Source organism: Leptonychotes weddellii, chromosome 2, assembly GCF_054177405.1.
Source record: "Leptonychotes weddellii isolate Sample4059 chromosome 2, ASM5417740v2, whole genome shotgun sequence".
Classification (NCBI taxonomy): Eukaryota; Metazoa; Chordata; class Mammalia; order Carnivora; family Phocidae; genus Leptonychotes; species Leptonychotes weddellii.
In genome coordinates this window covers 41,969,533-41,992,494 of record NC_138370.1, presented here as the reverse complement: position 1 = coordinate 41,992,494, position 22,962 = coordinate 41,969,533, and the positions used below count along the sequence as shown (strand labels likewise).

The 22,962-nt window shown below is 34.6% G+C and overlaps 1 protein-coding gene and 1 long non-coding RNA gene across 2 annotated transcripts in view; one reads left to right on the top strand and one right to left on the bottom strand.

The window, feature by feature from the left end:
- Window positions 1-9,334, top strand: part of LOC145719130 (uncharacterized) — a 54,662-nt gene extending 45,328 nt beyond the window's left edge. Inside the window, exon 3 of the long non-coding RNA XR_014142198.1 lies at window positions 9,228-9,334. This is a non-coding gene — a long non-coding RNA (uncharacterized LOC145719130). The remainder of the gene's footprint in view (window positions 1-9,227) is intronic.
- The window catches only part of FZD3 (frizzled class receptor 3), a 106,225-nt gene that overhangs the window by 14,452 nt on the left and 68,811 nt on the right, over window positions 1-22,962 (bottom strand). Inside the window, exons 5-6 of the mRNA XM_006735119.3 lie at window positions 13,920-14,068; window positions 9,306-9,539 (exon numbers count right to left, since the gene is read on the bottom strand). Coding sequence (XP_006735182.1) covers window positions 9,306-9,539; window positions 13,920-14,068 — 383 coding nt within the window. The remainder of the gene's footprint in view (window positions 1-9,305; window positions 9,540-13,919; window positions 14,069-22,962) is intronic.

Below are 22,962 nucleotides of genomic sequence, written 5' to 3'. Positions count from 1 at the left end.
ATTGGCTGCTCCTACATTAGGGGCATAGATATTTACAATTGTTAGATCTTCTTGTTGGATAGACCCTTTAAGTAGGATATAGTGTCCTTCCTCATCTCTTATTACAGTCTTTGGTTTAAAATCTAATTTGTCTGATATAAGGATTGCCACCCCAGCTTTCTTTTGATGTCCATTAGCACGGTAAATTGTTTTCCACCCCCACACTTTAAATCTGGAGGTGTCTTTGGGTCTAAAATGAGTCTCTTGCAGACAGCATATCAATGGGTCTTGTTTTTTAATCCAATCTGATACCCCGTGTCTTTTGATTGGGGCATTTAGCCCATTTACATTCAGGGTAACTACTGAAAGATAGGAATTTAGTGCCATTGTATTTGCCTGTAAGGTGACTGTTACTGTATATTGTCTGTGTTCCTTCCTGGTCTATGTTACTTTTAGGCTCTCTCTTTGCTTAGAGGACCCCCTTCAATATTTCTCTTAGTTTTTGTTTAATCTGGAAGCTTTTTATCTCTCCTTCTATTTTCAATGACAGCCTAGATGGATATAGTATTCTTGGCTGCATATTTTTCTCTTTTAGTGCTCTGAATATATCATGCCAGTCCTTTCTGGCCTGCCAGGTCTCTGTGGATAGGTCTGTTGCCAATCTAATGTTTCTACCATTGTAGGTTACAGACCTCTTGTCCCAAGCTGCTTTCAGGATTTTCTCTTTGTCTCTGAGATTTGTGAGTTTTACTATTAGATGTCGGGTGTTGACCTATTTTTATTGATTTTGAGGGAGAATTCTCTGTGCCTCCTGGATTTTGATGCCAAAGTGCTTCCTTTCCCAAATTAGGGAAGTTCTCCGCTGTAATTTGCTCTAATATACCTTCTGCCCCTCTCTCTCTTTCTTCTTCTGGGATCCCAATTATTCTAATATTGTTTTGTCTTATGGTATCACTTACCTCTCGAATTCTGCCCTCATAATTCAGTAGTTGTTTATCTCTCTTTTTCTCAGCTTCTTTATTCTCCATCATTTGGTCTTCTATATCACTAATTGTCTCTTGTGCCTCATTTATCCTAGCAGTTAGAGCCTCCATTTTTTATTGCACCTCATTAATAGCCTTTTTGATTTCGACTTGATTAGATATTAGTTCTTTTATTTCTCCAGAAAGGGTTCTTTAGTATCTTTAATGCTTTTTTCAAGCCCATCTTTATAATCGTCATTCTGAACTCTAGTTCCGACATCTTACTAATGTCTGTATTGATTAGGTCCCTGGCAGTCAGTACTGCCTCTTGTTCTTTTTTTTTTGAGGTGAGTTTTTCCATCTTGTCATTTTGTCCAGAGGAGAATAGATGAATGAGAGAACAAAATGCTAAAAGGTTAACAACAATCCCAGAAAAATATACACTTCCAGAAAGTGGTCACTTTTCTGTTCATAGAATTGCTGCTATTCTTTTCTTCAATCTCCTGTTGAGTTTGTAGGTGTTCAGAATGGTTTGATAACTAGCTGAATTCCTGGGACCAGACGAAATTTAGGTCTCCTACTCCTCCACCATCTTGCTTCTCCCCCCAAGAACATTTAATTCTTATCTATTAAAAGATATTTCACATTCAAGACAAATAGTTTTAAATTTGATTTGTATATTTTGGTAAAATAATTACACTGTTTGCAAATGAAAATATTTCAGAATGAGATTATTCTAGTTAATAATTATTATTTTGCATCATGATTATTGTCCTAAATTAGGTGAAAGATTTTTCCAAATATAACTTGCCAGGTAATTTGGAGATCTTTCACCTCTCAAATGACTTCAAAAGCATCTATTTCAAATAAATATGGCAAATGAAAAAAGCCAACTATGATACAGTTTAATGAATGATATCAAAGTAATTAAAAAATAAAAACAAATCATTATTTAAATATATTAATTGGGTATTTTCTAAAATAAAACCTAAATCTTTGAGTTTAACAAATTAAGACTCAAAAGATACATTTTTCATAGAAAAAAATTACTATATTGAGTTCTTATGTTGATTTATTTAAATGAAATATAAGGTTATCACAAAATTCTAGAGTATGAACAACCTGCCCATGGCTAATTAGGAATCAACTACACAGAAAAATAAATTTAATTATAGTGTTTAATCTCAATTGTATATATGGGAATTACCAAATTTATTTATCTTTTGCCAGTCATCTAAACCACTGTGACTGGGGCACCTAGGTGGCACAATCGGTTAAGTGTCTGACTCTTGGTTTTGGCTCAGGTCATTATCTCAGAGTCATGAGATCAAGCCCCACATTGGACTCCACACTCAGCATGGACTCTGCTTAAGACTCTCTCATCCTCTCCCTCTCTCTGCCCTTACCCCCCTGCTCTTTCTCTCTCTCAAAATATTTTTTTAAAAAAACAACACTGTGACCATCTACTCTAATATACAATATAAAAATGTACATTCATTTTAATATAAGTTTAGGCAAAATGATAGGAATGGTTAATTTGCTGAAAAGATAATATGGTGTATTCCAAAGTCAAAATGAAAGAAACTTAAAGATGATTTAATCTTTTTGATTCTCTATACTAGTTGCTGCCATTAATATAAATAATTGAATTAATTTTGGTTTAATCAGTATCTCATTATATTCATTCCCTAGCTTTCCCTTGTTATGTCATCTACTTATCACCTAATCACTCATTCCCAAACCTCCACCTACCTACTCAGCCACTTCCTTTTCTACCCATCCTCTAATCTAACAATTACTTATTCTTTGAAGTTGACATACATGTGTAGGTGTATTTGCCTCAGTCTATTTTATTTCATGAAGCACTGAGATAAATAATTACCCATCAAGGAGTCTGGACTAGAGTGAATATTGAGAAGCAAGGGTGTGTGTGTGCATGTGTGTGTGTGTGTGTGTGTGTGTGATCTCATAATCAGATACCATTAGATGATGAGAAAACAATGGCCAAAAGATAGTGTTAACATATAAACTTAAAAACTGACAGATAAGAAAGAAATTTCCATGAGATGGTTTCTGGAATTATGAAAACCCCTATTTAGACTTTTATGTTCAACATGGTCTCAGAATCTTTCAGATCTGCTCTTACGTTCTGGCTATGGCAGAGGGGCTTAAAATAGGAGTATTCATGTACTACACAGAACACCCTTAGTAGACTGTCATTTTAGTTCTGGGCCCTGAATTCCTGGGAAATGCCCCCGTTTCTTTTCTTTTCTTCTTTTTTTTAAGTAATCCCTATACCCAACGTGGGGCTCCAACTCACAAATCCAAGATCAAGAGTTGCATGCTCTACCGACTGGGCCAGCCAGGCACCCCTAAATACCCATATTATTTCTTTTCTTTTTTTTTTTTTAAAAACCCACATTATTTCTAAAGTCATTAGTTATTCGACAGATTTGTCTCTTGATAGCTAGACAGACAGACAATACAGACAGATACACAGATAAAGATATATGCCTAGCACTATGCTACATATTATGGGGAAATACAGAGATGTCTGTCACCTAGTTCTCATTCTCCAGAAGTTACAAACTTAGCTGAGAAAAGACAGCTGTATGGAAAATAGGTCATACCCCCAAAAATGATTAAAAAGCAATTAACTGCCATGGATACGGGAATTAAGTAGGCCTTAAAGGATGGGTATAATTTTGATTAAACAGAGAGGTAGGAAAGGCCATTATATGAAGTCATAATTTCTCCTCTGGTTTTCATAACACTATACTTTTATATATTCCTTCATATGTCAATAAGCACTTTCTTTGAATCACATTCTGGCTATTCTTCCTATGTTATTACTACTGTAAGTATTTAAACCAAGGACTCATTCTTGGTCTGTTCTTTTATTATGTTTCAAATAATTCCATCTCATAATTTTAATTATCAGTTACCTTATATTAGTGATTATAAACTTTCTTATCTAAACTCCAGTTCCATTCAGATTACAGAGGCTGAAATACTCTATATTTCATTGCCTTCAGAAATTCTCTACTCAGTATGAATTTATCTTTTATTACCATTCATTTACCCTATATATTTCCTCTAAGATATTTTCATAGGCCAATCTGATCTTTCCCTTATAAAGTTCTATAACATCAATCATCTCTAACACTCACTGTTTTAATTATATGCTGACTTGCACTATTATGTAATTGGCTCTTAGGTAAATATGTCTTATCTTTCCTATAAGATTATGCTCCTAGGGGCGCCTGGGTGGCTCAGCTGGTTGAGCATCTGCCTTTGGCTCAGGTCATGATCCTGGGGTTCTGGGATCGAGCCCCACATTGGGCTCCATGATAAGCAGGGAGCCTACTTCTCCCTCTCCCCCTGCTGCTCATTCTGCTTCTGCTCTCTCTCTGTCAAATAAATGGGTGACATCTTAAAAAAAAAAAAAAAAGATCATGCTCCTACAATGCAGAAATTATACCTCACCTCACCTTTCTTTCTTCTATATAACTATACACAGAATGCCACATGCAAAGGTGTATTGTAATTGTTCTTCCTTATTGAAAAGGATGAGGCTAATAATGTCAAATGTCAAATAATGCTGAGAGTTAGTTCATAGAGGGTGGTGTTGACAAAACATATTCTAAAAGACTCTCAGATCCCCTCCCTCCTTATGAATATCTTAAGATAGGACCCATAAATTACTGCAGAAACTTCCCAACTGGGATTACTTACAATCTTCTCTCCTATGCTGTTGCCAAAGTGATCTTTCTAAAACAAATCCGATTTTATTACCTCAAGGCCTCAAGTCCTTTAATAGTTTCTTATTGCTGTCAGGAAGAAAATCCAAACTCCTCAGCATGTTTCATTTGCTCAAGCATATATACTATGCTCTAGCTATCCTCTGGTACCTAACTGCCTGTTTGTCCTCCTTGCTTCCACATATGCTGTTTCCTTGTCTTTAATTTCAACTGCCTCCTCTGCATCCTATTCAAAGTAGAAATCCTGCTTGTGGAGTTTTCTATGACTTTCAATAATAAATTAAATGGTTTTCTTCTCTGGGATCTCAAAGCATTTTGTATATGATTTTATTATACCCATTAAAGTGTATTACAACTGTCTACTCTTCTGTCTTCCATTTTGTGTCCCTAACACTTAGAAGAGCACTTCTCACATAGGAGTGTTGAATGGAAGGAAAAAGGCCAAAAAAATGAAAGGATCTTTGAATGTCGTTAAAAAACAGGTCATTGGTGATGTTAGAAAGTACAGTTTAGGTGGATAAGAAGAAAAAAAAAAAGACTAGATATATACGAAATGAAGGATGGAATAGGTAGAAAGAAAATATTCAACATATTCATTTCAAAAATCTGCAAGAAAAGAAAAAAGAAATGGATGAAAGAAAAAATATCACAAAGAAAGACTGCTTTTTTAAAAACACAGATAGCTGACCAAGTTAGAAGGCAAAAGAAAGCAGTTTGAGAGAAAAAACCAGAAGATTTAAAAAGAGCAAGTACAGAAATCATATCCTATACTCAGAGGACAGAGATGACAGAGAGAAAGGCTAGAATGAGACTGGAAGAATATAAGACAGGTGTTGAAACAGATGTTTCAAAGTAAGCATAGAATACTTTCCATTTCAGGCATTAGAATTTTCATTCTTTTAGTTTCCCAAACTAGAAATCTTAAAAACAAAAACGCCCCAAACCAACGAAACGAAAACACTTTGGCACGTTCCTTCTATCCAGCTATTATTAATCTATAACCAACTATCGTTTCTTCTTTGTACATATCTTTCAAATCAGCTCTTTCTCTCTCCCCCTGACACTACTCTCCTACCTGATAAGCCTTCATCAACTCTCAACTGAATTATTGCAAAGCTCCTAAGAAGTTTCTAATTCTAGTGTCTCCATCATCAAATTTAACAAGAAAACACATCCAGCCTTCTCAAACATTCTCTGTGAAGCTCTCTCTGACCCTGTCTTGGACCAGATTCACTCCCTCCTCCATGTTACTACTGCTCCTACAAAACAGGGGTTGGCAAACTCTGGCTCACTGGCCAACTCTGGCCCCTTCCTATTTTTATAAAGTTTAACTGATAGGTAAATAAATAAAGTTTAATTGGAAAAGCCATTCCCATTCTGACTTTACATATTTATGGCTGTTTTCAGGCTACAATGGCAGAGAAGAATGGTTACAACAGAGACCATATGATCCACAAAACCTAAAATAGACTCTACAATGATACTTTTATTTTACTTTACTTGTTCGCTTATAATAATAATAGAAGTTGATATCAGGTACTTACTGAGATAAGCACTGAAGTAATTACACATATTTTACACATATTATCTCATTTATTCTTTACAACATTCCTTTTTTTTTTTTTTTAAGATTTTATTTATTTATTTGAGAGAGAGAGAGTGCGAGAGTATGACCATGAGCAGGGGTAAGGGCAGAGGGAGAGGGAGAGAGAGAAGCAGACTCCCTGCTGAGCAGTAAGCCCAACATGGGGCTCGATCCCAGGACCCTGAGATCATGACATGAGCTGAAAGCAGACGCTTAACCAACTGAGCCACCCAGGAGCCCCTTTACAACATTCCTAAAGGAGCAGATATTCCTATTTCCATTTTACAGATGAAGAAACTGAGGATTTTCATTCCAGACCCTATGTTTTTAACTACAACACTAATACAGACTATATTCTCTTTCTTGAGTTTGTTAAGAACACAGATCATGCCTAAATCATCTTATTCCCAGAGCCTAGCACAGTGCTTGACATAGTATGTATTCTATAATTGTTTGCTAAATTAATCTTACTAACATATCCACTTTCATGCTGGCCTTCTCCCTGCTCAATACCCTTCGATACCTCTATATTTGCTTATTGCGTCAGGTCTAAACCTCTAAACTCCTCTGACTGGCTTTAAGTCTGACCATAATCCAGGGCAACTATACCTAGCAAAGTTCAAAAAGCTTAATTGTGTCCAACTTCTTCTAGGAGTTTTATGGTTTTGGGTCTCACATTTAGGTCTTTAATCCATTTTGAATTTATTTTTGTGTATGGTGCAAGAAAGTGGCCTGGTTTCATTCTTTTGCATGTTATTGTCCAGTTTTCTCAACACCATTTGTTGAAGAGACCGTCTTTTACCCACTGTATATTCTTGCCTCCTTTGTCGTTGATTAATTGACCATATTGTGTGTGGGTTTATTTTTGGACTCTCTATTCTGTTCCATTGATTTATGTGTCTATTTTTGTGCTAATACCATCTTGTTTTGATTAGTACAGCTTTGTAGTGTATCTTGAAACCTGGGCTTGTGATACCTCCAACTTTGTTCCTCTTTCTCAAGATTGCTTTGGCTATTCAGGGTCTTTTGTAGTTCCATATAAATTTTAGGATTATGTGTTCTAGTTCTGTGAAAACTGCTGTTGGTATTTTGACAGAGATTGCATTAAATCTGTAGATTGTTTTGGGTAGTATGGACATTTTAGCAATACTGGTTCTTCCAATCCTTAAGCATAGACTATCTTTCCATTTGTTGTTCATCTTCAATTTATCTCATCAATGTTCTATAGTTTTTGGAGTATAGGTCTTTTGCCTCTTTGGTTAAGTTTATTCTTAGGTATTTATTATTTTTGGTGCAGATGTAAATGAGATTGTTTCCTAAATTTCTTTTTCTGCTGCTTCATTACTAGTGTACAGAAATGCAACAGATTTCTGTATATTAATTTTGTATCCTGTGACTTTACTGAATTTATTTATCAGCTCTAATAGTTTTCTGGTGGAGTCTTTAGGGTTTTCTATATATAGTATCATGTCATCTGCAAATAGTGAAAGTTTTACTTCTTCAGTACCAATTTGAATGCCTTTGAACATAGACAGTAATCTCTCTGACATCAGCCATAGAAACATTTTTTTATTTTTATTTTTTTTATTTATTTTTTATTTTATTTTATTTTTTTTAAAGATTTTATTTATTTATTTGACAGAGAAAGACACAGCGAGAGAAGGGACACAAACGGGGAGTGGGAGAGGGAGAAGCAGACTCCCTGCCGAGCAGGGAGCCCGATGCGGGACTCGATCCAGGGACTCCAGGATCATGACCTGAGCCGAAGGCAGTCACTTAACCAACTGAGCCACCCAGGCGCCCGAAACATTTTTTTAGATATGTCTCCTCAGGCAAGGGAAACAAAAGCAAAATTAAACTACTGAGATTACACTAAAATAAAAGGCTTTTGCACAGTGAAGGAAACTGTCAACAAACAAGGCAACCTACTGAATGGGAGAAGATATTTGCTAATGATATATTCAATAAGGGGTTAATATCCAAAATATAGAAAGAACTTATACAGTTTAACACTAGAAAAACAAATAATCCAATTAAAAGATGAGCAGAGCAACTGATTAGACATTTTTCCAAAGAAGATATACAGATAGCCAACAGACACATGAATAGATGCTCAATATCACTAATCATCAGGGAAGTACAAATCAACACCACAATGAGGTATCACTATATACGTGTCAGAATGGTTAAAATAAAACAGACAAGAAATAACACATGTTGGTGAAGATGTGGAGAAAAAGGAACCCTAGTGCATTATTGGTAGGAATGCAAACAGGTGTAGCCTCTATGGAAAACAGTATGGAGGTTCCTCAAAAAATTAAAAACAGAATTACCATACGGTCCAGTAATTCCTCTACTGGGTATTTACTCACAGAAAACAAAAATACTAGTTTGAAAAGATATATGCACGCCTATGTTTACTGCAGCATTACTTACAATAGTTAAGATACGGAAGCAACCCAAGTGTCCATCCATACATGAATGGATAAAGAAGATGGGGGTATATATAAAAATAGAAAATTACTCAGCCATAAAAAGAATGAGATTTTGCCATTGGTGACAATATGGATAAACCTAGAAGGTAAAATGCTAAATGAAATAAATCAGACAGAAAAAGACAAATACCATATGATTTCATTCACATGTAGAATTTAAGCAGCAAAATAAATGAACAAACAAAGAAAAAAGAGAGACAAACAAACAGAGAAAAGACTCCTAAATACAGAGAACAAACTGGTGGTTGTCAGAGCGGAGGTGGGTGAGGGAATGGGTGAAACAGATAAAGGAGATTAGTATACTTTTTATGATGAGCACTGAGTAATGTATAGAATTGTTGAATAATTATATTGAATATCTGAAAGTAATATAACACTGTATGTTAATTATACTTCAATTAAAAACACTTTTTTAAATACAAATAATGTCCAACTTCTATTTCAGAATTGGCTACTCTTCCTTCTTAAGCTGTGTGACTCTAATTCAACACATGAAATAAGCTAAGCTACCAGTGAAACTCACCTGCCATCACGGGATCTGTGGAGACTGCCATGGTAGCTGCTTACTTTGCTGTGGACACTCCCTGCTTTGCTTCTCTGATCATCCACCATAGCAAGCTGAGTTGAAGAAGCATGTGTGGATGTTCCTTGAGTGGAAGTTCCTCTTGATTTTCTTATAATAGGAGTATTTGGATCCCTCAGAAGAGACTGAGCAAAATCAGGTTCCTGTAGTACCTGTCGGCTCTCATTCACTATCCTAGAAAACAAATACTAAGTTTAAGATACAGACTAACATCCCTATAGACCAATAAATGTGACACACTGACATTATTCTTGAAATTAATTGCTCTCCAAATAATGTCTTTAGGAGAGATATAAGGTAACACTGTTGACAGAGGAAAGAATTTAACAAAGATCGTGTCAAACTGTACTCTAAAGTGGTATGACGGGAAGAAGCCTGTATTAGAATAAGGAAGTCTGGATTTTAGTTGAATAAATACATGATCTTAAGCAAGTCATTATCCCCTTTCCTTCATTTTCCTCATCTATAAGATGAGGCTATACAATTTCATCATTTCTAAAAAGTCCCTTTCATTTAAAGAAATTTATGATTCTCAAGTACACTGAAATATTACAAAGATATTACAGTTGAGAAATATTTTCTTGCATGGTTTATGGATGTATTGGAGGCCTCACTATAGCACAGATATATATATGTATATATATATATATTTTAAAGATTTATTTATTTTAGAGATAGCGCACGTGCACACACACACATTCAGAGGGAGGGGCAGAGACAGAGAGAGAGAATCTCAAGCAGACTCCCAGTGAGTGTGGAGCCCAATGCGGGGCTCCATCCCACGACCCTGAGATCATGACTGAAGTTGAAATCAAGAGTCGGACACCCAACTGACTGAGCTACCCAGGTGCCCCAACAGATATATTTTTCAACTTGTAAGAACAGTTGTTTAAAGGCTACAATTTGGTTTAATGGTGAAACAGTTGTTCAGTGCTAGAATAAACATGAGTGGTCATAATTAGAACAAAATGTATTAAAAATTAATTTAAGCTAACATAAAATTAATTACCAGACATCTTAAAGGCTTAAGGAAAAAAACTTAAGGAGATGAATTATCGTCAAGAACAAAAGTTTTTAACTATGAAAAGGTTAAAAGCAGATAGATGTTTATGATAATGAACAAAGCAGTAATTAAATTGATAAAAGAGCCAGTTAAATAGTTACAAAGATCAGAGTCTCAGTTTATATAAATGACTATGAGAATCAGAGGTTAAAGTTAAAATCAGATAAATAATTTCATGAAAAAATAAAGCTCCAACATATATAGATTGGATTATACACTGAGAAAGTGCATATATTCTAAATTTTCAGATTACAAAAGGATTGTTGTTACTGCTACTATTTTTAGTGGTGAGGTAGAAGGGCTAAAGGAAGGCTAATACTTGTTGAGTACCCGCATTGTGCCGGGTATTTTACATAAACTCTCCTTTGATCCTTCTTAATAATGTTTTTTTTTTTTTTTAAGATTTTATTTATTTATTTGACAGAGAGAACACAGCGAGAGCGGGAACACAAGCAGGGGGAGTGGGAGAGGGAGAAGCAGGCTTTCCGCGGAGCAGGGAGCCCGATGCGGGGCTCGATCCCAGGACCCTGGGATCATGACCTGAGCTGAAGGCAGATGCTTAACGACTGAGCCACCCAGGCGCCCCCTTAATAATGTTTTTATTATGGAGATCAATGTCCTAAGAGGGTATCTCTAAGAGGATATTATGTATCTATTGTGAACAGATATCTATTAAGAATAAATACTGTGATCTCTGTTTCATAGATGAAAAAACTGAGGTTCTAAAGGATTAAAGAACTTTCCAAAGTCACACAACAAAACCAAGAGTCAGGGATCAAACTTAAGTTTAAATGGCTTAGAAGCACCAGGGTGGCTCGGTCGGTTAAGTGTTCGACTCTTGATTTTGACTCGTGATCTCAGAGCTGTGAAATCCAGCCCCACATTGGGCTCTACCTACACTGGATGTGGAGCCTGCTTGAGATTCTCTCTCTTCCTCTCCCTCTGTCCCTCCCCCCCACTCTTGCGCTCACTCTTAAAAAATGGCTTAAAAGCCAAATGTAATGACAAAATATAATGTTTATAATATTATATATATATGTATATATAACATATGTGTATGTATATGTGTGTGTGTACATATATATCTCCTCAAAGTGTCAAAAACTGGATAGAGGAATGAACAAGTCAAAACAGTTAAAAAAAAAAAAACAAAAACCCAAACAGTATGTTTCTCTGTCATCATTGGCCCTAATCATAGATTCATACATCCCAAGTCAGCCTTGATTGCTGACTTTATTTTCTGAACTTATTTTTAAAACTTGGTTCAAACTGACTTCTGGTCATGCCAAAAATTTAATCCACCTTCAAATGGTAAAGGTTTGTCCCCTCACTTTACAGATAAGAAAACAGAAATTAAGTGATATGATTTAGATAATTCCAAAAGAAGATTTCTAAAAATATTTCAATCAGTGTCAGAATTACTAGTATAAGCACAATCTTAAATGTGGCTTCACTTAGGGGGAAAACACTAATTTGATTAGCATGATTTTAGAAACTAGTCTCTTTGTAGCACAGTACATAATAAGCAAAGATGAGAGTCTAGAGTCAGACTGCTTGGGTCTGAATCTCAATTCTAGCAATCACTATGAAACCCTGATTCCATGCCTCAGTTTCCTTATCTGTAAAATGATGATCTCTCTTACAAGGCTGTTTGAAGGATTAAATGGTTTAATATATATAAAATGCTCAGAACAATGCTTGGAGTATTAAATGTGCTCAATTAATTGGTAACCGTTACTACAATTATTTTATAGTTATTTTTCAAAGGCTAAAGCAGACAAATGCTAGAAATAGCTATGGGATGCTCACACTCTTGAGCTCTAGAATAAGGAGCTCCCACTCCAGCCCAGAGCAGTCCTGGCTTGTCGGATCACAATGACTTTGTTAGGTAGGGATGCATGATCACAGAAAACCAAATAGAAGGGTCTTGGGAGTTCTAACCAGTTTCAAAAGGATTCTGGCCCAATCAGGATCCTCCAAATAACTAGGATGATGCCCTATAAGAGTAGCTTGGGTTTAGTTCTATCTAGAATTTCTAATATAACACTATTATAGAATTGTTTGTGTATGGTCCAGAGATGACCAGGATGTTTAATACAAGCCCTTTCCTCAGTATTATCTTTTACTGTGATTAAAATATATGTAAAAATTTCAAAGAATACACAGATAAATCACAGTAAATCCCACAAGGACGGATATTCCATGAAAGCAGGGACTTGGCCCATTTGTTTGCTACTGCATCCCTGGTATCACAACATTAGTTCATGGCACATAGTAAGTATTCTATAAAGACTTTCTTAAAAAATGAATGCCCAGGAAATACATTTTTGTTGTTGCTGAACAACTCTTATCCCCTTCTTTTCTTCTGTGCTCAATGAAACCTTTACTTAAAGGAGAAATGCATCATCTGATACCCCTAGTAGCAGACTTAGATACAGTAGTAAGAAATATATATTTTAAAATTGGGATTATTTTGTCTCAGTCTAATCTGTGTAACAGAAATGGTTAATTACTGGTAATTTAGAAAATACAGGTTTTGTTAATGAGGCATTTTAAGTTGTATGGGAAAAGTACATTAACCTATATAAGGCACAAGATTTTAAATACCTTAAGAGTTTTATAGGCTATCTTCCAAAACCCATTTTCCATGGACCTTAGTTTAAGTAAAATCATAAGCATATAGACGCCACTAACTTAGAATTTGAGGGAATTCAGGTATAGTGTCTACATAAGATTTAAACTGAGTAAAAATTTTGAAATCATTTGTTCCTTTATGAATACTGCAGGGTCTTGTTTTTGTTCGCTTTATGATTAAAGATTCCATAAATATGCCCTCAAGAGATTGCTTTGGCAAGTCTTGTATTTTACCATGACACTCTAATATGCAGTGTGGCCAACTATGAATTACAATAATTTCTTTAATCATTTTATAATGCATTTAATATCATTTTTCTATTTTGGCTTTAATGTGTACTTTATCATAATGGAATAACATGTTATCTCTTTATATAATTTCTGGTATACTTGGAAGAACAATGGGCAATTGGAAAGGGAAGTCTAACCTAATACTTGTGTGATTTTGGCCAAAGCATTTAATCTCTCTGTGCTCAGTTTTCTCATCTGTTAACACAGAAATAATATATAACAGCCTTCACAGGAATATCAAGAAGATCAAGTAATAATATAAGCATTAATTTGTTTTTAATTTTAAGAAAATTATAATTTAAACTTTTAAAAATAAGATCAGCTTTCCCTCAAATATTCTCAACTAGTAAGGTATAGACCTTAAGCCTGGTTCTACTTGGCTATCTTCTCAGAATCAACTTTTAGCTTTTAATTAATACATGCTACTGTGCTAATCACAACTGGTAGCAGCCGAGGTTACAATCATGTTGAAACACATCCTCCAAATCCAAAGTGTTTTCACATAAGCAATACAAAAATTTTATGTGAATGTGAGGTTTATGAACATTGTGATAATTTCAACTTACTCTTTTTTCCTATGACCATGAAAAAAACTGGCCCATTCAAAGCATGTCTTTTTGCTTCCAACCCAAAAAATGGAGGGAATACCAACTATGAGAGCCATCAGGTATTTCATCAGAAAGAGAATCAGGTCTGGACGACTCATTTGAGTAACCTACAAGAAGGGAAAGAAAAATATCTTAAATATATAAAAAGAACTTTCTATCAAAGGCCATTATAAATCTTTTAAATAAACAATAGTAAAGTAATTCTACAAACTTGGTATTTTCATTTATACAGTTCTATAGTTAATTTTCTTGTTATATGGAAAAGATACACACTCCTGAAAATTTGACACTAAGTTTCTATTTTATGTTTTGAGTCCTGTATTTTTCTTATTAGCTCACAATGGTATCTTCTAAAGAAAAAGATTATTAATGTAGAAAATAAGCCATGAATAAGAATAGAGGCTCAAATAATATCTATATTCTTCTTGGCCAATTCTGTTAGTCCTATCATTGGTCATTACAATATAAAAGTAGGAAAGTATTACTCTTTCCCCCCATTTTATTAATTTCTGTTCTCATCTTTTATAGCCCTTCCTTCTATCTACTTCGTTTTACTCTGCTGGCTATTTTCAAGCTTCCTCTTTAACCTATGAGTTATTTATAAGTACATTTTCTAGTTTCTAGACAGAGGAGTTTTTAAAAATTGCTTTTTATTGTCAGTTTCAAGTTTATTGTGGTCAAAGAATGTGGTCTATATTATTCTGGTTACCTTAAATTTTGGAGACTTCCTTTTGATTTAAGACACTGTCTACATAAGTATTCCTTGTGTACTTTAAAATAGCACATACTCTCTGTTGGGTACAAAATCTTCTATATGTATTAGATCAACTTTATTGGTTCTGTCATTCAAATTTTCTATATTCTCAATTAATTTTCTGTTTACCTGTTTTTTTTTTTAAAGATTTTATTTATTTACTTGAGAGAGACAGAGAATGAGCAGAACAAGGAGGGGCAGAGGGAGAAGGAGAAGGAAAAGCACTTCTCACTAAGCAGATAGCCCAGTGCGGGGCTCAATCCCAGGACCCTAGGATCATGACCTGAGCCGAGGGCAGACGCTTAACAGACTGAGACACCCAGGTGCCCCTACCTATCTGCCTTAACAGAGGTATGCCAAAATCTCTCACATAACTGGGGACTCATCAGTTTTCCTTCTAATCCTGTCAGTTTTCACTTTCAAGCCTATGTTAGGTATTATGTTAATTCAATAATGCTCTAGATGCTCATTTTGCTTGTTAATACTCTTCACCTTAAACTGTATTTTATCTGACATTACTATTGCCACATCAGCTTTTCACTTCATCACAGCAACATATTTTCCAGGTGTATCTTTTCCTATTTACCAACGAATTTCTTTCAAGTCTGTCCCTTTGGGTTATACTGCCTCTTTTAAGCAGTATACAGTTTACTACCACTAAAATGTACACTCCATGAAGAGATTATTTTCCCCACTGTTTTATCCCCAGAGTCTAGACCAGTGCCTGCACATAGTAGGTACTCAATAAATACATACATTTAAAAATATACTTGGTTTTATTAGAAAAAAATTACAGTTAAAGTGATCAGCACCTCCATCTTTTTTAATAAGAAAATACTCCTAGCACACTATATAGCTACCTATATTCCTTATTATTTTCCAGAAATTCAAAATAACCTTTGCAAAAATAATTATTTTTATCTTTAGTTTTGTCAAAAAGTATACCCTATGCTTACCTTTGGGTTCCCTTTTCTTCTTGCTAAAGGATGCCCTTTAAAAATTCTTACAAATAAGGTATGTCAGAGATAAATTATTTTAGTCTTTGCCTGAAAATATATTTTGCCCTCAATCTTGAATGATAAACATTAGTTTATTGTCTTCTAAGTTCCTATTGTTTCTATTTTGAAGTCTAATTGATAATCTTTTGGAGATTTACTTCCTCTCTCCAGTAGCTTTTAAATTTTTCTTTAGGGGCGCCTGGGTGGCTCAGTTGGTTAAGAGACTGCCTTCGGCTCAGGTCATGATCCTGGAGTCCCTGGATCGAGTCCTGCACCGGGCTCCCTGCTCGGCAGGGAGCCTGCTTCTGCCTCTGACCCTCCCCCCTCTCATGTGCTCTCTCTCTCTCATTCTCTCTGTCTCAAATAAATAAATAAAATCTTTAAAAAAAATAAAAAATAAAAATAAATAAATTTTTCTTTATTCTTTTCACTGTATAGTTGCACTGAATGTTTCTCATTGTGATTGATTTTTATTTCTCCTGCTTAGTATGTAGAGTGTACTTTTAATCTAAGGACCCAAGTTTTCAATTCTGGAAAATTCTCAGACATTAGGTTTTTGGTTACTGCTTCTTAGTCATTCTTATGGCTTCTTTTTCTACAACTCCCATTAGATGTATACTGAAGTTCCTCAATCCTTATTTTTTATGTCTTTTAACTACATAATTATATAGTTTTTAGTATTGTATGTCTCTCTATATTCTGTATTCTGGGTGAACTCTTTAGAACAGTTTTCTACTTCACCAATTCCCTCTTCAACCATGTCTATGTTAGGGTTCTTTCTATCTACTGATTTAATTTCCATAACTTCAGTTCTAAAATGTCTAATTAGTTCTTATATTTGTCTATTCTTATTTCTGCTAATTTATCATAATTTCTTATTCTTTTAAAATGGTTTTTATTGTTTATCTTTTGGAGAATCCTAAACATACTTATTTTTAAATAAGTCTTTAAAAAATTAATTTACTACTTTCATTTCATGTGGGAGCAAATCCATCTTCTGATTGTTGATTTTGTTGGATGCTTTCTAGGTTTGGCTTTTTTCTTTTCTGAATTGTGCTTTGGAATTTTAGTTTGCAGATCTTGAGTGAGAATTTTCCCTCTCCCTTTCTCCCTTCCTCCCTCCCTCCATTTATCTCACCCTGTGTCATGACTTTTGGTCTTCACCAGTGCCCACAGGGACCTCATCAAAAACCAGGTTTTATATTGGTGATTATGAACTCCAGATGTTATTGGTTACTGGAGATTCGGGTACTAAGTCATTGCAGTTTGGCTTAAATATTGGTCTTAAGGCTGTGCTGGTGTCCTCCCACATCTCTAGATAAGTAGTTTTATATTAACTACAGCTTTAGGGAACAGCTGGTATTACCTTTTACACGAACTTCCTTTCAGGAGCAGGGGAGCCTCATTTCCAATTCCTACTTTTAACCAGTGAGCCTAGTTCTGGTCCTCTGACTTCTATGTGACACTTATACTTCCTAATACACCTCAGAAACTGGATGCCCAATCACCTCTAGCTACTTCATACCTGGAGTTCAGTAGGCCCATGTTTTTCATCACTAGTTATCAATTTGCATTTCTGTTACACAAATAAGTTTATTTTGTCTTTTAGACTGATTACATTTAAAAATTTTTATTGTTTTATCTATAAATGATTTTATGTTTATGTTTTATCTATAACTGCACATGATTACAGTTAGCCTGGTAAGCTCAAAACATAGAACTTATATTACAATCATAACCTAGAATTAAGGTGTAATTCCTTTAGAATTTACCTAAAAGTAAAAAAGCAAATATTTATAGATCATCCACTACTCTAAGAATAATTCTGTTCAAAGCCCCATGAGACTTATGAACCAGATGTAAGGTTTTATTAATGTTCCCACCAAGCTGATAATCTAAATGAAAATACAAATTAAAGAAACCACTGAATAGTTAAAAACTATAATTAAGAAGAAGCAGATGAAGAGACACATAAGCAGATCACAAATAACCTCCTCATTAAAAAATACAATGGCTTCCTGTTGTTCCATTTTTTAAAAAAGATTTTGTCTTTAGGTAATCTCTATACCCAACATAGGGCTCAAACTCACAATCCCGAAAATCAAGAGTCACATGCTCTACTGACTGAGCCAGCCAGTTTCACTTTTTTTTTTTTTTTAAGATTTTATTTATTTGCGAGAGAGACAATGAGAGACAGAGAGCATGAGAGGGAGGAGGGTCAGAGGGAGAAGCAGACTCCCTGCTGAGCAGGGAGCCCGATGTGGGACTCGATCCAGGGACTCCAGGATCATGACCTGAGCCGAAGGCAGTCGCTTAACCAACTGAGCCACCCAGGCGCCCCAGTTTCACTTTTTTTAAAATACTTCTATATAGCATCACTTATTGATGACTATCTCATACTTTACAAAACTTTTATCTCCCCTGACTTCTATAACACTGCATAGTCATGATTATTCTCTTAATGAGGCATTACTTTCTTACTTTCATTACTTTCTTCTTGACTTCCTACTCCTGCTCTTCTACCATTTGCTCCCCACTACCCTCTATACAAGAGTTTTGGTTTTTTTTAAGATTTTATTTATTTGAGAGAGAGAGAGCAAGCGAGAGAGAGAGAGCACAAGCAGGGTGAGGGGCACAGGGAGAAGCAGACTCCCCACTGAGCAGGAAGCCTGATGCTGGGCTCAATCCAGGACTCCAGGATCATGACTTAAGCAGAAGACAGACGCTTAACTTACTGAGCCACCCAGGCGCCCCTATACAAGAGTTCTTAAAGCCATTCCTTGATTCTCTCTTTATACTTTCAACTAATAATTTAAACTTAGAAGTCATCTAGTTGTATTCTTTACCTAACAAGTTAACTTGCTTTCAATTTAGTTGTTCTGTGAATGTAACTAGTACGGTAGTATTGATAAAATACAAGTGTGCCTCTTCCATGTTCAAATAGCTCTAGCTAGTCTGCCCACCTGTCCTAGTTTTGTCCTCTGGTACTGTCAAGAATAAGACTACCATTCCAGAAGTCCTAGTCAATTCAGTCAGATACCCTGCCAGAAGTGAAACTTAAAAAAATGGTGTATTAGGAACAAAGACACAAAAAGACTAACCAGAAAATCCAAGAGAATCAACAGAAAAACAGAAACAATCAGAGTTCAGTAAGTTGGTCAAGATTAATATACAAAAATCAAATGTTTTCTTATATACTGTCAATAACCAGAGAAGAAATATAATGAAAACAATTTCATTTATAATACCAACAAAAACAAAAAATATCTAGGAATAAACTTAGCAACTAGTAAATACAAAGAAAATGATAAAACACTATCAAAGGACACAGAGAAAAACTGAAATACATAGAGATAACAGTCCATGTTTCTACATGCAAAGACTCAGTATTTTAAAGATGTCAAATCAATTATCCCCCAAATTAATCCTATAAACTTGGTACAATCCAAAAAGAGCAAAAGGATTTTTCACAGAATGTTAAAAGGTAAGTATGTGATAAAAGTATTTTAAATAAATGGGGAAAAGATCATAGATTGTTTAAGAAATGATGTTGGGATGGTTGGCAATCCACCTGGAAACAAACTAATTTAGATGCCACCCCACACAAGAAAGAAAAATAAATTCTAGACAACAATAAATCAAAAAAGTATGAAAAGAATGAAGAACATTTTTATAATGGAGGTGCAGAAGGCCTTTTTAAAAAAGTAACATGAAACAAAAAAGCCATAAAAGGAAAAGACTGACAGTTTTGATTACTGAAAACTTAAAACTTCTGCAGAACAAGAAATTCAAATCAAAGATTAATGACTAACTAGAAATATTAACTATATTAGCTATCAATAAAGCAAATTAAGGAACAGAAACTGAAGTAATAAAAATAGAAGAAACAAAGGGAAGAAAACAGCAAATATGCACACATACAAGCACACACACAGCTACAAAGAAAACAAAACTAAAATGGCTTTATTTTGAATCTTTTGTAATTTAGACTTTATGAGATCTAAGCACAGATTGTGTGTTTTCTGTGAAAATTGAGGATCCTAAGTGAGAGGTTCTTTTTTTTTTTTTATGTTATGTTAATCACCATACATTACATCATTAGTTTTTGATGTAGTGTTCCATGATTCATTGTTTGCGTATAACACCCAGTGCTCCAGGTAGAACGTGCCCTCTTTAATACCCATCACCAGGCTAACCCATCCCCCCACCCCCTCCCCTCTAGAACCCTCAGTTTGTTTCTCAGAGTCCATAGTCTCTCATGGTTCGTCTCCCCCTCTGACAAGAGATTATTTTGCTCAATTCCATTCAAATAAACTTGAAAACTGATAGAAACAAATGATAGTAAAATATAAACAAAACTGATTAAATAAAACTATGTCTCATTTATGAATTTTTATTCAGACAATTCAACAGCAAATTCAAAGAATATGCCATGACCAAATACAAAAATACAAATAGTTCAGTGATGGGTATTAAGGAGCGAACATACTGCATGGAGCACTGGGTGTTATACAAAAACAATGAATCATGGAACACTACATCAAAAACTAATGATGTACTGTATAGTGACTAACATAATAAAATAAAATTAAATTTAAAAATATGGTTCAATATTAGGAAACCAATTTATAAATTCAACATATTGTTGGATCAAAGGGAAAATATATATAGTCATTTTCATGTATGCCAAAAGGCATTTGATAAATTAAACATCCCTTTTTGGTTTTTAAAAGTGGGCACCTGGGTAGCTCAGTTGGTTAAGTGTCTGCCTTCATCTCAGGTCACGATCCCAGGGTCCTGGAATCAAGTCCCTCATCGGGCTCCCTGCTCAGTGGGGAGTCTGCTTCTCCCTCTCCCTTTGCCCCTTCCCCCTGCTCTTGTGCTCGTGCACCCTTTCTCTCATGCACGTGTGCTTTCTCAATAAATGAGTAAAATATTTTTTTAAAAAGTTGTAATAACATACAAATAGATGATAAGTTCTTAAGGTGACAAAATAATTCTATCTCAATCCAAAAGTATCATGCTTAATGGGAACACTGGGAGCCACTAAATATTCTCATTAAAGTCAGGAATACAAGAAGCGTATGTACTACCACCACTCTTAGTTAATCTTGTTTTAATAGTTCTAACAGACTGCAATTAGACAAAAGAAACAAATTATGAGTATAGAAACTATAAAGGAGATAAAATTATTATAATTTATAAGTAATATAATTTTATACTTGGAAAAGCTAAGAGAAAAAGGTAAGAACTATTACAAATCATAATCAAGGTGGCAAGGTACAAAGTAAAATACAGAAATTACTTTCATCTATATAAATAACAATCAGCAGGAAAAAAAGGTCTTCATTTGCCATTGTTATGAGCTTAACTGTGTCACCCTAAAATTCATATGTTGAAGCCCTCTCAGTACCTCAGAAGGTGACTTATTTGGTAATTAAGGTTAAATGAGGTCATATGAGTGGGTCCTAAACCAATCTTCCTTACAAGAAGAAATTTAGACACCTAGACATCAAGGATTCACCATGTGAGAAAAGACCATATGAAGAAAAGACCACTAGAAAAGACTATGTGAGGAAATAGTAAGAGGATGACCATCCACAAAACAAGGAGAGGGGCCTCAGAGGAAACCAACCCTGCTGACACCTTGATCTTGAACTTCCAGCCTTCACAACTTTGAGAAAGTAAGTTTCTGTTGTTTAAACCACCTAGTCTGGGGTATTTTGTTACAGCAGCCTTAGGAAATTCATACAATCATAGTAACAAAAAAGATAAACACCTAGGAAGGAATAAATTTAATAAGATAAATGAGTGATGTGTTGGAAGAAGCTTTAAAATATACTCCCCTGGGCGCCTGGGTGGCTCAGTTGGTTAAGCGACTGCCTTCGGCTCAGGTCATGATCCTGGAGTCCCGGGATCGAGTCCCGCATCGGGCTCCCTGCTCGGCAGGGAGTCTGCTTCTCCCTCTGACCCTCCCCCTTCTCATGTGCTCTCTCTCTCAAATAAATAAATTAAAAAAATCTTTAAAAAAATAAAAAAAATAAATAAAATAAAATAAAATATACTCCCCTTAAAACATGCTCTTCACTAGAAATAATCACTATTATAAAAATGCAAATTCTTCTTGATTTAGCCATTAAATTTAACACAATTCTAATAAGAATACCAACAGAGTTATCTGGGAATCAAACAGAATGATTCTAAAGTTCATACAGAAGAACAAACAAGTAAGTCTAAACAGGAAAATGCTGAAAGAAAATAGAAATATGTAAAATTGACCTGGTGATGGGTATTAAAGAGGGCATGTATTGAATGGAGCACTGGGTGTTATATGCAAACAATGAATCATGGAACACTACATCAAAAAAATAAATAAATAGAGGAAAAAAAGCTTTAATGAGATATAATCGCTATATTAAAAATGCACATATTTAATGTATACAATTTGATGAGTTCAATGTATGCATACAACCATAAAACCATCACCACAATCAAGTAATAAACATATGCATCACTTCCAAAAAAAGAAAAAAAAGAAATATGTAAAATTGAGCTATAATAAAATTGTATAATAGAGGGCATAATTTCAGTATTTATTATATGTGATTATTTCAAATCATTCAGAAAAAAGAGGAATTATTCAAAAAGTAGATTCTAGATAGATACCTAGAAAAAATAGCACTGAAGTCATACCATATGTCATGCCAAGATAAATTCCTAGTAGATCGAAAATTCAAATGTAAAAAAAAATTAAACAATAAAAAAGAAACCACAAAGTTCAAGATGAAAACTTATATTCTCAGGATAGAGAATGACTTTCTACTTATGACACAAAATCTAGAAACCATAAAAGTAAAGATAGATAAATGTGACTACATAAAATCCCAACATTTCTGCATGGCTAAAACTTCCTTAAAAGTCAAAAGACAATAAAAAAGGTGGTATAAAATTTTTACAAATTTATGGCAGATAAAGGGGCTAAGTTTGTTAATAAAATTCTATAAATAAATAAAAGCCTACTACTTAAAGAAAACTGGCAAAATATATGGATAATTTATAGGAAATTAAATACAAATATAAGAGCTCAGGCTCCCTTACAGTTTAAAAAAAATTAAAATTATTTGATGGTTTTTCTTTTTAACCTATCAGATAGGTAAGATCCAAATCTGGTAGTATGTTGTATTTGCAAATGTGTGGAGAAATATACTCTCATATATTGGAGATGGGAATATAAATTCATACGACATCA